We start from the raw sequence: 16677 nt of genomic DNA on the forward strand, positions 1-16677 counted from the left end.
TCCTGCTGATGTATGTGCAGATACTAAAACGGATTGATTATTATCAACACACTGAATGGCTTCTCTTTGAAAAGCATCAAGAATGAATGGGTACTCCTATAAAAACAAAAATATCTACATGAACATACCTAGCCAAATCAGACCACATTTAAAAATTAAAAAGAGGGGCAACCCCAAAAATATTCTAGGAGCTTTCCTTTACAATTCTAATTAGAAAATATACTACCCATTACCAAAAATCAAGAAGAGTTAAAAAAAAATCTTTATCCAGCCCCACAGAAGTTAATTCTGCTGTCTAATCTTTTAATTATTATATTTTATACATAAATTATGCTAACAATGAAACAATCATTACTATTTAGCAAGAACATATTTTGTAATAAACACTATGCAACGTTTCCTATATATTATTAGTGTACAAAACAACCCCTAAAATAGCTATTTGTTCTTTTGAACCATGGGAACTCTGGGGCCAGCATGAGACCTGGTAGTTAAGGCAGCTGGATCTCACATGACTAAAGACACTCTGGGCACATATATGTGTATGCCTAAAATCCTGACAGTAGGGAGGAAATGGAGTAGAAGGGATTACAGCGTGACTATCCCCATGGGGAGATGCTTTTTCACTTTTTCTTTCTTTTGCCTCTCTCCTGCTAGCACATGTACCTTATGTCAAAAATTTAAAAAAAAAAAAAAGGGGGGGGGGGACACTGATGCTCTAAAGTCTCTCATTTAAGTTCACTCATCAAGAGCAAAATAATGTACTCATTAGTCTTTAAGTGTTCATGCTTACTTCACCACACTCTTTTGGGTTTTTTTAGAGAAAATTAATTAGAAATTTTAACTTTTAAAATCTGCTCACAGAGCTGGCTCAGTGGGCAGAATGGAAGTTTGATTCCACATGGCTGTTCATGCAGTTAGAATCTCAACCCCAACAGATTAAGAAACATGCCCACTGCCTGTGCATGCATGCCCAAAATCCCAAGAAGGGGTAATTATGGCATGGGGGCTGTTTTCCCCTTCTTTCTGGCTAGTGTACATATCCTCTGGCAAAATGGTTAACAGCCAGCTGCAGTGGCACAGGAGTAATGCAATGCAGCAGAATGCCATGGAGAATCCTGGACTTGCTTTCTGAGGTCTCCCTATACACACATAGCTATGGCTGGGAGATGGCTGTGGCATGAAGCTCCTACTAGGGATGTCTGTCTCTCAGTCTCTGTTCTCACTCTCTCATGTGAAACAAATTTTAAAAATTAACTTTTTAAGGTATATCAGGAATTAAAACCCCATTTACTAAAAGCAGAGTTCGCTTTTACTAGAAGCTTGTTAAAACTATAGCCTAACTCATACATATGCATATATTTCTAGAGAAAGATTGATAACTTTCATTAGATTTTTTTTTCAAAAGATGGAGAATGTCTATTCTACTGTTTTAAAAATCCCATCACATGATGCTTAGATTCCAGCATGGTTGTTTACTGATTCAGTTCTATTTCTCTCTAGTTGACTTTGTGTACATGTACCAGCAAGCAAAAAAAAATTGCATTTGAGGGGATGGCAGATGGCATGCTGGTTAAGGTACTGGACTCCCGCATGCTTCGATCCTGGCCCTGATGGCTTGATTTCTCAGTTTCCCTTTCTCTTTCTCTCTGGTCAAGTTAAAAAAAGAATACTACCAAATAAAATTAAATAAATAATTATGTGTATATATATATATATATATATACACATACACACACACACACACACACACACTATATATATATACACGCACATAGCAGTATATATGTAATGCACATATCTCATTAAAGAATATTTTTAAATTTTCATTTGAAATAGTTAAAGAATTTTAAGAAACATAGTCTCACAAAACTGTACAAGCTTTATCCCTAAGTACAAACCTTTGCAGCTTTTCCAACTCGAGGTTTCAGTGGTAAATAATCCTCATCTGCAGGGAGTGCAACCTGTTACAGAAATTTAAAACAAAAATAACTTACTATTTGAGAATTGATGGATTCAGCAGTCTATAATCAATGACAGTTTGAAAAACAATAAAATGATAAACTAGAGTGTTTCTGATAGTTTTGGACACCATAAAATTAAATAACTATATTGTATTTTTAAGAGAGATTTTTGCTGTATGGCAAATGCACTTGTTGGAAAGACAGCCACAGAGACAGAAAGTGAGAAATCACTCCCCCCAGGATGCATGGCCACACAGCAATTCCTTCTCCTCTATTCTCCTCTCTCAAGATTTTAGGCACACACGCACATGCACTCAGCATGAGTTTCAAGCCACTGGTTCTGGACTTGAACCACAGTTGGCTATCCAGGAGTCCAGTGACAGCCATTACACCTCTGCTGGTCCCAATAACTATCTTTAAGAACAAGACTGAACGCTGTATACAACATTTAAAAATATCTCTACTATCACTTGTCTAAGTAATTTTAATTGAAGCTTATATGTTTATCTCCCTGTAAAAATTAGTACTGGCGATGTTACATGGGTTTATTTTGGTTTATTTATTTTTTTTTTTTTGGAGAGCTTTTTGCAATAGGGCATGTGCACTCACCAGAAAGACAGAGAGACAGAAAGCAAGAAATCATCCCCTAAAGGGGATGGCCACACCACAATTCCTTCTCCTCCAGTCTCCTCTCGGGATCTTGGGCACACATGCACACACACACGGCGCCCACCCGGTCCAGGACTTGAACCGTGATCAACTACATGGGAGTTCAGCAACATAGCCATTACGCTAACTACTGATCCCTGTTACATATTTTTAACAATATAGTAGTAATCTAACCAGTTAGTATATAGTCCACAAGGTCAAAATATGGTACAAAACTTAGGTGTCATTTCTAAGAACAAAACATCAGTGAACAAATATTAGATGAGATTATAGAAATATTGAGAAGATGGTCAGTAAACTTTCACCTCAATTACAATCAAGACAATGTGGGTAGTTTCAGAAAGGAGTGACTAGAGGGACCGGCCCCTAGCCTAGTAGTCAAGGGGCTGAATCCAACATGGTTAATCATGTGGTTTGAATCCTGGACCCTGCAGCCTGAAAGACATGCCAGGCAAGTACACATGCGTGCCCAAAATCCCAAAGAGAGGAAGAAATGGAGAAGGGACTGTGGCATGATCATGCCTCATGGGGGTATTGTCTCCTCTTACCCCTTTTCACTGTCTCTGATGAGCACATGTACTTTCTGGAAAAATTAAAGATGGGAATAACTAGAATATGACTGTAGTTCATTAAAACCTAATAAAGTATTAAACCTAATGAGTAATACCCAGTATGAAGAATGTATCAGGAGAAATCTGACATCCTAAACCAAATCCAAGGGAAACTCAAGTTAGAATTTGAAGACAGAATATAAAATATAAGACCTAATTCTTTATCCTATTTTTAATTGTAATAAAGAATATAAGCAGAACATAGAATTTTAAGTTAGATAATACCAGCAGATGGCATAATGGTTACTGTGCTGGACTCCCACATGACCTACCATGGTTAAGTCCCAGACCCAGTAGCTTGAAACTCACGCTGGGCATGTGTGTGTGCATGCCTGCCCCAAATCCCCAGAGAATGGAGAAGAGACTGTGATGTGGCCATTCTCCCTGAGGGGTGACTTCTCACTTTCTATCACTCCATCTCTCTCTGGCGAGTGCACATGCCCTATAGAAAAAAATCTCTCAAAAAAAAAAAAAAAGAATAAAAAAAGAATGTGAAGTTAGAATATAGATGTCAGAATCTATAAAGGGGATCCAAAGGTTAGAATTCAGTAATTTATCCTGCAATTTATAAAAGAGTAAATGCCAATAAACTTCTACTTTCGTAATTCTGATTCCCATGTAGTTCAATATAAACAGGACTACTTATCCATTAAATTAAGGAAATTAGATTTAAAAATCACAAAGTTTGTAGGAAAATTTAATATTAAAGTTGGTACCAGCAGTTAGCGTAATGGCTATGTTGCTGGACTCCTACATAGTCGACTGTGGTTCACGTCCCAGACCCGACCAGTTAGTATATAGTCCACAAGGTCAAAATATGGTACAAAACTTAGGTGTCATTTCTAAGAACAAAACATCAGTGAACAAATATTAGATGAGATTATAGAAATATTGAGAAGATGGTCAGTAAACTTTCACCTCAATTACAATCAAGACAATGTGGGTAGTTTCAGAAAGGAGTGACTAGAGGGACCGGCCCCTAGCCTAGTAGTCAAGGGGCTGAATCCAACATGGTTAATCATGTGGTTTGAATCCTGGACCCTGCAGCCTGAAAGACATGCCAGGCAAGTACACATGCGTGCCCAAAATCCCAAAGAGAGGAAGAAATGGAGAAGGGACTGTGGCATGATCATGCCTCATGGGGGTATTGTCTCCTCTTACCCCTTTTCACTGTCTCTGATGAGCACATGTACTTTCTGGAAAAATTAAAGATGGGAATAACTAGAATATGACTGTAGTTCATTAAAACCTAATAAAGTATTAAACCTAATGAGTAATACCCAGTATGAAGAATGTATCAGGAGAAATCTGACATCCTAAACCAAATCCAAGGGAAACTCAAGTTAGAATTTGAAGACAGAATATAAAATATAAGACCTAATTCTTTATCCTATTTTTAATTGTAATAAAGAATATAAGCAGAACATAGAATTTTAAGTTAGATAATACCAGCAGATGGCATAATGGTTACTGTGCTGGACTCCCACATGACCTACCATGGTTAAGTCCCAGACCCAGTAGCTTGAAACTCACGCTGGGCATGTGTGTGTGCATGCCTGCCCCAAATCCCCAGAGAATGGAGAAGAGACTGTGATGTGGCCATTCTCCCTGAGGGGTGACTTCTCACTTTCTATCACTCCATCTCTCTCTGGCGAGTGCACATGCCCTATAGAAAAAAATCTCTCAAAAAAAAAAAAAAAAGAATAAAAAAAGAATGTGAAGTTAGAATATAGATGTCAGAATCTATAAAGGGGATCCAAAGGTTAGAATTCAGTAATTTATCCTGCAATTTATAAAAGAGTAAATGCCAATAAACTTCTACTTTCGTAATTCTGATTCCCATGTAGTTCAATATAAACAGGACTACTTATCCATTAAATTAAGGAAATTAGATTTAAAAATCACAAAGTTTGTAGGAAAATTTAATATTAAAGTTGGTACCAGCAGTTAGCGTAATGGCTATGTTGCTGGACTCCTACATAGTCGACTGTGGTTCACGTCCCAGACCCGCTGGCTTAAACCTCACACCAGGCGCGTGTGCGTGCATGCCCAAGATCCTGAGAGGAGAATGGAGAAGAGATTGTGGCGTGGCCATCCCCCCTGGGAGGTGATTTCTTGCTTTCTGTCTCTCTGTCTCTCTCTCTCTGTCTGGCGAGCGCATGCACCCTATAGCAAAAACCTCTCAAAAAAATAAATAATATTCAGGTATAACTTTATTTGGTGTAAAAAATCGTAAACCCATTCATTTTTTCATAGCATGCATTTTTCATGGACTTTTTGAAGATCCTCTTGTAAACCTCCATCTCTTGAAGACATAAAAAAAAGTGTACCCTGGAGAGCCTAGCTACCCCTTGGTACCACCAGCTCCGTGGCCTGTGGTTGGGGCAGGCAGGTCCCATATGGCCCACCAAGCAGTTTAAGTCCCAGACTCAGCAGCTTGAGAAACATGCTAGACATATGTGCATGGATGCCCATAATCCAGAAAAGGAGGGAAGAGACGGAGGAGAAAGTGTTGCTGTGGGAAGCATGACCATTCTCCATGGGGAGGAGGGGGAGGTGCTTTCTTCTTTCCCTCTCTCCCATCCTCTAACAAAAAAAAAATAAAAAAGAAAGAAAGAAAGATGAACATTTTAAAAGATAAGGTTCAAATCTGTATCAAAAGCCACAGCTATTCATTAGAATTATTCTTACTTGTTCGTCTTTGAATCAGACTCACAATTATCTAATAAAAACTTACTGTAAGGTTTAAATTGTAATATTAAAAGCTTTCATAAAAAAAGGGACCAGCAGATGGCACAATGGTTAACATCACTGGACTCCCACATGGCCAGCTGCAGTTTAAGTCCTGGACCCAGTAGCCTGGAAATTACACCGGGCATGTGTGCATGTGTGCTCAAAATCCCAGGAGGAAAACAGAGACGGAAACTGCAGCATGGTCATGCCCCTTGGGGTGATTTCCCACTTTCCCTCCCACAGTCTCTGTGTCTCTCTCCAGCATGAAGACAAAAACATCTCAAACGCAAACAAACAAAAAAGTTTTGATAAAAGGAAAGCGTGCTACAGTTCCATTATGTTCCTTAGGTATATAAATTCTCTCCTTTAAATGGATACTACAAGCTAAGAGTGACCACCATCTTACAGCAGAACAAAGAAGCTGCAATTTATCAGTCATCAGGGCAAGATATAAAATAGCATATGACCTGCCAAAACGACACTGTTACTGGACTTTAGGAGTTCATTTATGAGCATGTACTAAATACCTCATCTGTGCTGAGTCATTTATCTAGTTTTCCTACATAATTTTCACAGCCACCTCATGAGGTAAACCTCATTATTCTAAAGTTACAAATTAAAAAAACCAGTATGTGGGGCCGGCCGGTAACGTGGTAGTTAAGGTGCTGGACTCCCTTCAAGTCCTGGACGTGATGGCTTGCTTTTCACTTTCTCCCCACCAATCTGATTAAATTAAAATAATTTAAAAAATGAAACAAAACAATATGCAGGGCCAGCTCTGTGGAACACTGCTCAAAATAAGCTGGATCCCACATGGTAACCACAGTTCAAAACTCTAGCCCAGCGTCTTTAAACATACTAGGTATGGGTCCAAGTACTCAAGATCCAATAACCTGGAGGAACAGAGGACTGGAATCGCAGCATGACCACAACCTGTGGAGGGTGCTCATCTCTCTATCATGCATATACTCTATCATAAATAAGCAAAAAAACAAAGAACCAATGTGCAAAGAGCTTAAGAAATGTTCCTGAGATTATAGTTAGGAAAAATGCTGGGCAAGCATTTAAACCCAGATTTGACTAAAGCCCTAACTCTTCCACTAGGTTAAGCACACTCCACAAGGCTAAAATGCTTGCTGATTGTAATACTAGACATTCCAAAGAAAAACCCCATTTATAACACTAATCTACTATATGCTGTTTGTGCTTACCTCATGTGTACATCCTTCAACAGTTTCAACTGATTGTACCTTGACTCTGGGCATTAGGTCTGCCAAACTTTAAAAAAATAAAACTAAAGTCACATAAATTATTTTTTAATAATCAGGCAAGTCTTTCATTTGAATTATGAAAAATATACTGACAAAGTACTAGTAATCAAAATAACTATGGCAGATAATTTTTCACATTACTCAAATACACAGTGAGAATTCAAACTGGTTAGTTAGCAGTTATTATTATAAACACAGAACAGCAGCCAGGTAAATTATTCAAAGGGTTATACCAGCCTATTTCTTTAAAAGAAAATTACTATTATATTTAACTTTATTCATTTTAACTGACCAAAGGACAAAGTGAGAGAAAGGAAGAGAGAGAGGGGATGTGAGAAAGTAAGTTGCCAGGTCTAGGCCTCAAACCACGGTTGACCCTGTGGGAGTCCAGCGCCCTTAACCATCACACCACCTGCTGGCCCCGCCAGACGATATCTAATAACTATTTCTGAATCAAAGTACCTCTATAAGGCAGTGTCATTACTTAAAAATACAAAGTTAGTCATAAAAACCAATATGCAACAAAAATGATAAAATACGCCTAATTCAGATGTTGCTATAACTTATAGAGGTATTCCTTAATCTCATCAAAATCCTAAATTATACTTGCCTAGGTTCTCTGTTAAGATTCTGAAAGCATAACTTTGGGTAAGTTAAAGAAAAAATAATTGTATTTCTATGGTAGATTCATTGTTCTCTTACTGTATTTCTGATTTTACTTTTTAAATCAATAATCCTACTTTGGCTAAAACTCAAGTTATAACAATAAGCAACACTGATTTTAAAGTATGCAAATTATTTTGTAACCTACTACACTAGCCTAGGACAATGGTACATCTTAAATATTTCAATAATCCATCTATCACCATTTATGGCAGACATTTTTACTAGCTCTTAACAATAACTAACTAGTTTTTAAAACATAAACACATCCTGGTAGTAACGAACTAGAATATGGCACTTAAGGGAAAAGCAATGTTCAAAGATCATCACTACAACGGGAAACAGCACAACCAAAGACATTGGCACAAACTTCTTATAGTTCCAGCTTTCCAAATTTAGAGAAGGGCCAGCAGGTGTAGCAGTTACAACACGGGACTCTCACATGGGCCGACGACTGTTGAGAGTCTCAGACCCGGTGCCTTGAAAAGCACATCGGGCGCATATGCATACATGCCCACGATTCCAGAAGGAAAATGGAGGAAAAGGGATTGTAGTATGGCCATTCCCTCTAGGGGGTGATTTCTCACTTGTGCTCTCACTGTCTATTTCTCTCTCTGGTGAGCACATGCACCATAAGGCAAAAACTTCTCAAAGATAAAACAAAACTCAAAAAATATCAGCTATTTCAGCCACAGATACTATGGGTCTCTCTCACTGATAGAAATCTTAAAATTTATAGGCACTCGCCAACTCTAACTTCTAATGTTCCTTCCTCATTTTTCCTTCCACTTGGTCAGTTTTCTTTTTTCCTTTCATTCCTTTCTTTAGATTCTTTTCTTTGAGATATTAAAAAATAAAGAAAATAAGTCTTTTCTTTTAAAATAACCACATTTCAATATTCTTTCTCAAAATTGGATTCTGAATTATTAAAATAATATAACTATTGGGTCATTGGCAACATAATGACACATTTTTGCGTAAAAAACGTCATGATTTGGGGACCAGCAGGTGGTGTGGTGGTTAAAGTGCTGGATACTCCCACGTGGCTGACCATAGTTCAAGTCCCGGACCTGGTGGCTTGCTTTCTCACTTCCATTCTCTCTCTCTCTCTCTCTCTCTCTGGTCAAATTAAAATAAATGAATGAATAAAATTAAATAAGTAATTTTAATTAAAAAAAAAAAGTCATGATTTTCCCAACAACCTAACATATGCATTCCAATTCCTTAAACTTAAATAAACGTTCTCTATTTATATGTCTGTATAACAACCCAATATATCCTGGTCTCTCTAACTGCAAATGCCTTTGTAACAGATCAACATATTAGCAATGTTTAAAATTTCAAGTAAGTACCTTATTTTAACATTTCTAACATTTTTTTAACTTCAGACATTATCAGCTTAATTACCTGCTAGATCATCAGATGGAAACATGTGGCAAGTGAATGGAAACACGGTTCATAAACTTAGAGAGGCAAAAATATGGAACGCTTCATGAATTTGCGTGTCATCCTTGCACAGGCAGGGGCCACGCTAATCTTCTCTGTATCATTCCAATTTTAGTGTATGTGCTGCCGAAGTGAGCACATTTTTAACATTTATGACAATGGAAATATTACCTCAAGTCTTCAGTTATTGATTCTTCTATCCTCGGCCTCTTTCCAAAAATGGGTTCATCTGTACCTTCAAAATCTGTATCTCTTTTGTTTTTTCCACTGTTGGTTGATTCTGATTGCAATTTGCTGTCAAAACGCTTCCTGAAAGGTAATACAATGAATTTTATAGTATCGGTTCTTACTTCAGGTGTGACACCATAAAATACTGCTCCAGACATAATATACATCACGAACAGAAAAGAGTCATCATTCATACAGATGTTATAAATCAAAACTGGTTAAAGCTCAGAGTATCCTAACTTCATAAAACTGATTACGACCCATTTTGCACATCATGTGTTCTTGAAAGGTTTTTCTTATGTTTTTTATGTTGAATATTTTTAGGCTCAGCTACGGTGGTACACATAGCAAGTCATCACTTAGCAAGGCTAGAGCCATAGGGGAAGAGTCCAGGTTCACCTGAACATGCCAGGAACATCAATAGGTTCACGCACCCACAATCTCCACTGGAGGTCTGGCATGGGAACAGAACATAGTTTGGTAAGATTGCTCTGTGTTACACCCTCTTAGAGGAGATAAATAAATAAATAAACTCATGTCAATTATTAACATAATTTTTTAAACTGTAAAATGTAATACCAATGGACATACGAACTTTTAAAACATTTAATGTCATCTCTAGATGAATAATAATTATTACTGCTCAGAAGAAAAGCTTTTTATAGTTGGATTTGCTAGCCAAAAATGATGACAGTAAAGGGTACTTGGTAGACCATGTATCTACAAAAGAATTCAATTTAACCTCTACCCTCATACACAAAAACCAATTCCATGTGATTTTGAGATCAATTTGTAAAAGGCAAAAACAAAAAAGCTTCTAGAAAATATAATGAGAAAACCAATTCATGACTTCTTCAAGAGATCAAATTATCGACAAAAAGTATGATAAGTTGGACTGCATTAAATTAAGAATTTCTTGGCCTGGCCACATTGATACACACAGTAGGGAACTATTGTATAATCCTGGAGCCCTAAGAGGCCTGGGTTCAGTACCTGGGTCAACCTGAACATGCAGAGTACACCCATGCACGCTCAAAGGTCCTGGGTGGCTACGAGGCTTGGGGGAATGGCAAGACTCTGATGCCATGCACCTCTCTCTCATGAAATAATGAAATAAATTTTAAACATATCACTAAGAGAATAAGGAGGTGACCCGGTTCAGTGGTACAAGTGGTAGAGTAGGTAAGGCTGGGGCCACATGGGAGGCCCTGGTTCAGTTCTGGATCAACCTAAATTTAAGCCTCAGCACAGTGGCACATGCCTATAATTCAAGCTAAAGGGAGGATGGGTCAGGACTGTGGCATGCCAAGATCCTGCCAAACAATACTATCTCTCTTCCCCTCATTAAAAGAGAAAAAAAGAATAAAGAGGCAATGGTGGAAGTGAGATATAGCATACATGTAACTGAAGAAGGTAAATGCCTAGGCCCAGTTGCAGTGGTGTAAGCAGGAGGGTATCAGTGTATGGTGAATGACTGAGGTTGCATGGGAGGCCCAGGTTCGATTCCCTATTTAACCTAAACAGGCAGGACACGGTGGCACACTGTGGTTCCAGTTAACTATGAGGTAAGGGCAGGAGGGCTATAATGTGGTCAGACATTGTTAAAAAGAAATACTGGCAGGAAGCTCAGAACAATAAATCAACTTAAAATAATCTAATGTTTTAAATGAGTAAAAGACTTTATGGGCATTTTGCAAAAGAAGCTATCCAAACAGGCATAATAATATGAAAAGGAGCTCAATATCAAAATGTATCAAAGTGTTGATGGAAATAACCAACTCTGCAGAAATAATTAATGCAGTTTATTTCTTTTTTTGTTAGAAATTTATTAGAATTATTTTTATTTAACTTTAGAATTAAATTTATTCAACTTTATTTATTATTGCTATTGTCGTTATTGTTGTTGTTTCCCAATCTGATCAGAGAGAGAGAAAAAAAGTGAGAAAGCAAGTCACTAGGTCCAGGATATGAATCATGGTTGCCCATCTGGGAATCCAGCGCCTTTAATCACCACACCACCTGCAGGCTTCCTATACAGTTTCTTTCTTCCTTTTTTAGAGAGAGTTTTGCTATAGGGCACGTGCACTTGCCGCAGAAACAGAAAAAGACAAAAAGTGAGAAATCATACCCTGGGGGGGATGGCCACACCACAATCCCTTCTCCATTCTCCTCTCGGGATCTTGGGCACACACACCCGGCGTGTATTTAAGTCGTGGGGTCCTGGATTCAAACCACAGTCGACTACGTAGGAGCCCAGCAACGTAACCATTATACCATCTGCTGGTCCCCAAAGAAGTTTATTTCTAAACATGACTGTATGTGACCAGCCCAGAGAAGAGGCAACACACATTTTCTTGGGGTGATCAGGTACAAGGGTTCCTTTTATTTGATGTTAAGAGAGACAAGGTTTAGAATTTAGTGAAAATTGTTCTTTCATTAGTCTGGTCCCAAACCATGGGACATCTGGAAGGGAGGTGGGGGCTTGTAGCTTATAGGTGGGTTTTACAATCTCTATGTTGGTGATTAGAAAGGGAGGCCTTGGTTTCAGGAAGGGATCAGCAAAGAGTGTACTTTAACAGAGACAAGGGGGCTTGTATACTGTACCAAGGTCAGAACGCTGAAAGAGTCCTATTATCACTGAGTCAAAAATGGTGGGCATGACTTGCCAGGGACAGGATGAAGGAAGAGTCCTGCTATCAAATGGGCCAAAATGATCTGTTAATATTTGTGGGCGTGACTCATTTTAAGTCCATCATCTAAAAACTCTTTAAAATGTGTAACTCTTCTACCTCCTTACCTAGACTGAAAATTCCCTGGAAACAAAATCATGTCTAGGTGAATTTAAGCATGTATCTGTAAATTCACCATGCCATAAGTAAATTTTAGTAATTAATAATAATGACCTCACTTTAACAAAATAGCTTTTCCATGTTCTGCTATGAAAAGTCTACACGCTTTCTGGCGGCTATCAGTCTACACATGTGTTTAAGACTCAGTAGTTTAAATAACTTTTTAAAATAAACTCAAGAACGCTAGTATTTATTTGTTTATTAGGTGCAAAGCATTTTAGGCGCTTTATGCATATTATTTCATTTAATCTTCGCAACCACCCTAGAGGTAGGAATTTCATCTGCAGTTCTTGGAACAGAAAACTATAGCTTGGAGGCTATATTTTCTCTCCCTTCCTCGCTTGCTATTTCCTCTCCCCTCCAAGTCAATTCAAGTCATTCTTTGTAAGCTTCGTCACCCTTTTCTCAACTAGTCCCTCGTTTTATTAAAACACTAGGTGCCAGGAATTGGGCTGGCACTCTGTGTACCAGAGTTATGTTACGTGCCCTCAAGACCCCACAGGCAAGACGTAGGAAGAGCCAGCAACGCAGGTGTATGGGAATGTCAGACAGCCTCCAGGAATCGGGAAAAGCGAAGACCCGGTTTCCCTCAACCAATCTTCTTCCCCTCCAGTCCCTTCGTCCAACCCCTTCACTGCCCAACACCACTCGATGTGCACCCCCATTTTCTCGAGCTCTGCACAAGAGAGCCATGTTTTCTCCCCAAAGTACCAACGCTGGAGTGCGAAAAGAGAAAACCTTAGACGTCCTCCTTACCCGGCCTTGTCTGCCGATCCTGGCGGCCCCTTCAATTTCCCTTTCTCCTTTTCTTTGTCTTTTTTGTTCCCAGCTGCAGTCGTTGAATCATCCTCGAACACGCTAAACAGCTCATCCCCGAACGCGTCCGCCATCTTTCCGAGCGTGAGACTCTATCTTCCTCTTACCCACGATGCCACGCGACCACACCGACGGTGTTGTCCAATGACGACTCGACAGTGGCCCGTGGGAGTCAAAATTAGCTGAGTGTCACGACCGAAGGAAACTCTCTCCAGGCTCTTTTTTTTTTTTTTTTTTTTTTTTAAATTTTTTTACTTTCTCTTTTTTCTTTTTTTTTTTTTTTTTCTTTAAATTTTTTTACTCTCTCTTTTTCCTTTTCTTTTCTTTGCCGTAAAGGCAACTAGCTGTCTGGTAACCCAAGGAGTACGGCCTACCGCGCGCAGCACGCGGTACGTAACGGGGCACGGCGAGAAGGCGGAGCCTGGTGAATCGGACCAATTGCGAGGCAGCTGTCGTCCAGGTCCTGGAAGCCCGGATGGAGGACGCAGGTTGGCGGCGCGGGTGCAGGGGAATGTAAGGAACTCTCTCTCTGCTGTGGTGGTGCCGCAGGCTGGACTGGAGTGAATTCTCTGTCACAGCTACAACATGGGCGGCAAGAACAAGAAACACAAGACGCCGGGGGCCGCGGCAGTCCGCGCCGCGGTGTCTGCCTCCAGGGCCAGATCTGCTGAGGCCGGACCTGCCGGGGAGGCCCAAAGCAAGAAGTCTGTGGCCAGGCCGCCCCCTTCCGTTACGGTCAGCGCCCGGGAACCCCGAGTAAAGCAAGGTAGGAGGGGACGCCGGGCCCTGCGCTGTTCGCCCCAAAAGCTGCTGCTGGTCCCAAGAAAGGAGCTTTCCAACTAGGGCGGACCCTTGGGCTCAAAATTTATATCTCCCACACTAGGGGTTGGTTTGCCAGCTGCCCGCGGGTGGCCTTGTATTAAGTTAGACTTTGGGCCTCCAGAGTTCCATTGATAACCCATCTGCAGTCCGGCATGTCCCTTCTAACTCGCACTTTTTCTCCTTCCAAGAACAAAAAATTTCATTAGCTTCTGATTCATCATGGATCTCTCCTGAGCTGTCATCTCACCTGGCTAGGGCTGTTGCAGAGACAAGTAGTTAGTAGCGTCCCTAACTTGGTGTCAGTCTCATTCTCTACTTGCACTACTAAATAAAAATTACAGTTCTTACACATAGAACATGAGTTGTAACCTATAGCAAAATTAATTGCACTCTTTTCTACAGCTACTCATTTTTGCTTACTGTGCAAATTGGCCATTGCTGCTGATGATCAGGAGGCCACTATTACGACTAGTTTCAAAAGATTAACAATTGTATGTCGTTTTATTCAGCTTAGCTTGTTTGCTGGTAGTTCTTATTGAAATATTCATTCAACAAATATCTATTACACATCTGTGTTTATATACACAAATACTTACCATGTATTTGACATGGTGTTGGGAATGAGATGAGCAAAATAGAAACATCACCTCTGGAGGAATATCCCAGTCTAATGTGGAAGATAGGTCTTGACTAATCACACAGGCAGGCATATTACTTTAGAATTGGTAAGTGACATCAAGAAAAGTGCGGGGTGGGGAGGGTGTTAACAGGATACTCTAATTTGTATAAGGTGAAGTGGGTTTTGTGGATGACCTCTGAAAAAGGGACAGTTAAGCTAAGATCAGGAGGGTGAAAATGAATTAACACTGTAAAGCATGGTAGAAATAAGTACTACAGGCGAAGGTAATGAATACCATGTGCAAAGATCTTGAGTGAGCAAAGATCTTGGGGCTCTCGTGAAGTTCATAGAAAATAATCATTGCCTAAGCAGAAAAAGGAGATGAGACTCAAGAGGTAAGCAGGTACCAAACCTTCATGTAGAAGATGGGTAAGAGTTCTTTGCCCAACAATGTATTGTAATTTTAACTATACATGTATTATGTGTATAATTACAAATACATGAATTTCTCCCAGATTGCTTTGTGGCAATTTTACTTGTGGAGCAGCCTTTTTTTTTTGACTATCCCTTTGTCTTGACGCATCTCAGGGTTCTTTGAACTTTCTGTAGTCATCTGGTGTATTTTTGGCTTTCCTTTCTTTTAGCTCCAATGACTCTTTCTCAAGGTATCAACCCTTGATGGTATAGTTCCCCGTATAGCATTTTCGAAGAATTCATCTGTTGCCATCACTTATATAAATATGTTACTTTGTAGTTGACTTTCCAATTGACATGTCTTATACTGGCCACTCTTCCAAGTTCAAAGCAGTCATTTCTACATTTACATGGATCATTTGGCTCTACTTTAGCATGTGTCTCAACTTAACATGACTAATATTAAGATTCTTTCCTCAAATTAACTTTTTCTCCTGCTTCCTTTTTTTCCATATTCCTATTCGTGCAGTCAGTAATTACTTATGATGCTTTCAGTTCTTCCTTGCATTCAGTCTGTTACAGACTGCAGTCTTCACTTACGTATCTTTCACATACACCCTCTCACTTTCTGTGTGTGTCGTTCACACCCTAGACTAGGCATTCATGAATTCCCAAAATACCCGAGCTGTGTGTATCAGGAAGAATTAAAAGGGAGTTGACATCAGACATGGTTATTAAAATATTTTGGTGAATGGTGTTAAGATAGATGGCACTCCACAAAGAGAAAAGCGTTTTAGTATGGGTTTCCTATAGCTTCGTTCTTTGTTGCCTCCTGCAGTCTGTCCTACATATCATCAAATTGATCTTGTAGAAATGCTAATTTGGTTACAGCAGTACTATTTTCTTTCACAGCATCTTCACTGATTTGGCAATAAAATCTAAACCATCCAGCTAGCATCTAAGACCCTCTTTACACCTTTTCTGGTTTTTAAAACTAATCCCTGTAGTTAATTATAGCAACTCTGTTGTATTTTCAATGCTCCAAATGGAGTGTTTGACTTTCTGCCTTTCATGTGTATTCTTGCTATTTTCTTTCATGGAGTGCCATCTACCTTAATACCGTCTACCAGAGTCCCATGTGATGTCAACTCCATTTTAAATTCCTTGTGATGACCTCAGTTCATGGATTATGGTTGTTCAAATCATTCTTTTTCATAGTTAGGTCTTGCCTTATAGTGTGTGAGGAATTACACATTTTATATCTTCTGCAAAGTTATAAGAGTTGGAATTATTTCATGGATATATATAAAAATCTCCCCAGTATATGTTCCAATGATGTGCAGATTGTTACTCAAAACATTTCTAGGATAAGTGATAGGAAAAATTTACAGAGGTGATTAAGACCAAAAAATCAAGAGAGGTGGGACCAGCAGTTAGCGTAATGGCTATGTCGCTGGACTCCCACATAGTCAACCGCGGTTGAGTCTTGGACCCAGTGGCTTAAAGTCACGCAGGGCGCGTGTGCGTGCGTGCCCAGGATCCTGAGAGGAGAATGGAGAAAGGATTGTGGTG

At 39.4% G+C, this 16677-nt stretch overlaps 2 protein-coding genes and 1 non-coding gene across 3 annotated transcripts in view; 1 reads left to right on the forward strand and 2 right to left on the reverse strand.

The window, feature by feature from the left end:
• The window catches only part of LOC102498741 (exosome RNA helicase MTR4), a gene marked incomplete in the record, with an annotated part of 69043 nt that extends 55576 nt beyond the window's left edge, over window positions 1–13467 (reverse strand). The window contains 5 exon segments of the mRNA XM_014587998.2: window positions 1–96; window positions 1902–1964; window positions 7189–7255; window positions 9529–9666; window positions 13191–13467. Of these exon segments, the coding sequence (XP_014443484.1) occupies window positions 1–96; window positions 1902–1964; window positions 7189–7255; window positions 9529–9666; window positions 13191–13324 (498 nt within the window).
• Window positions 9386–9496, reverse strand: LOC114007911 (U6 spliceosomal RNA). Its single transcript, XR_003549484.1, has one exon. It is a non-coding gene; the product is annotated as a U6 spliceosomal RNA (small nuclear RNA).
• A 208-nt stretch (window positions 13468–13675) lies between the features above and the next one.
• DHX29 (DExH-box helicase 29) overlaps window positions 13676–16677 on the forward strand; it is an 87614-nt gene continuing 84612 nt past the window's right edge. Inside the window, exon 1 of the mRNA XM_006149001.3 lies at window positions 13676–14016. Within this exon, the coding sequence (XP_006149063.1) occupies window positions 13836–14016 (181 nt within the window). The 5' untranslated portion in view covers window positions 13676–13835. The remainder of the gene's footprint in view (window positions 14017–16677) is intronic.

This window comes from Tupaia chinensis, unplaced genomic scaffold (assembly GCF_000334495.1).
Source record: "Tupaia chinensis unplaced genomic scaffold, TupChi_1.0 Scaffold000251_1, whole genome shotgun sequence".
Classification (NCBI taxonomy): domain Eukaryota; kingdom Metazoa; phylum Chordata; class Mammalia; order Scandentia; family Tupaiidae; genus Tupaia; species Tupaia belangeri.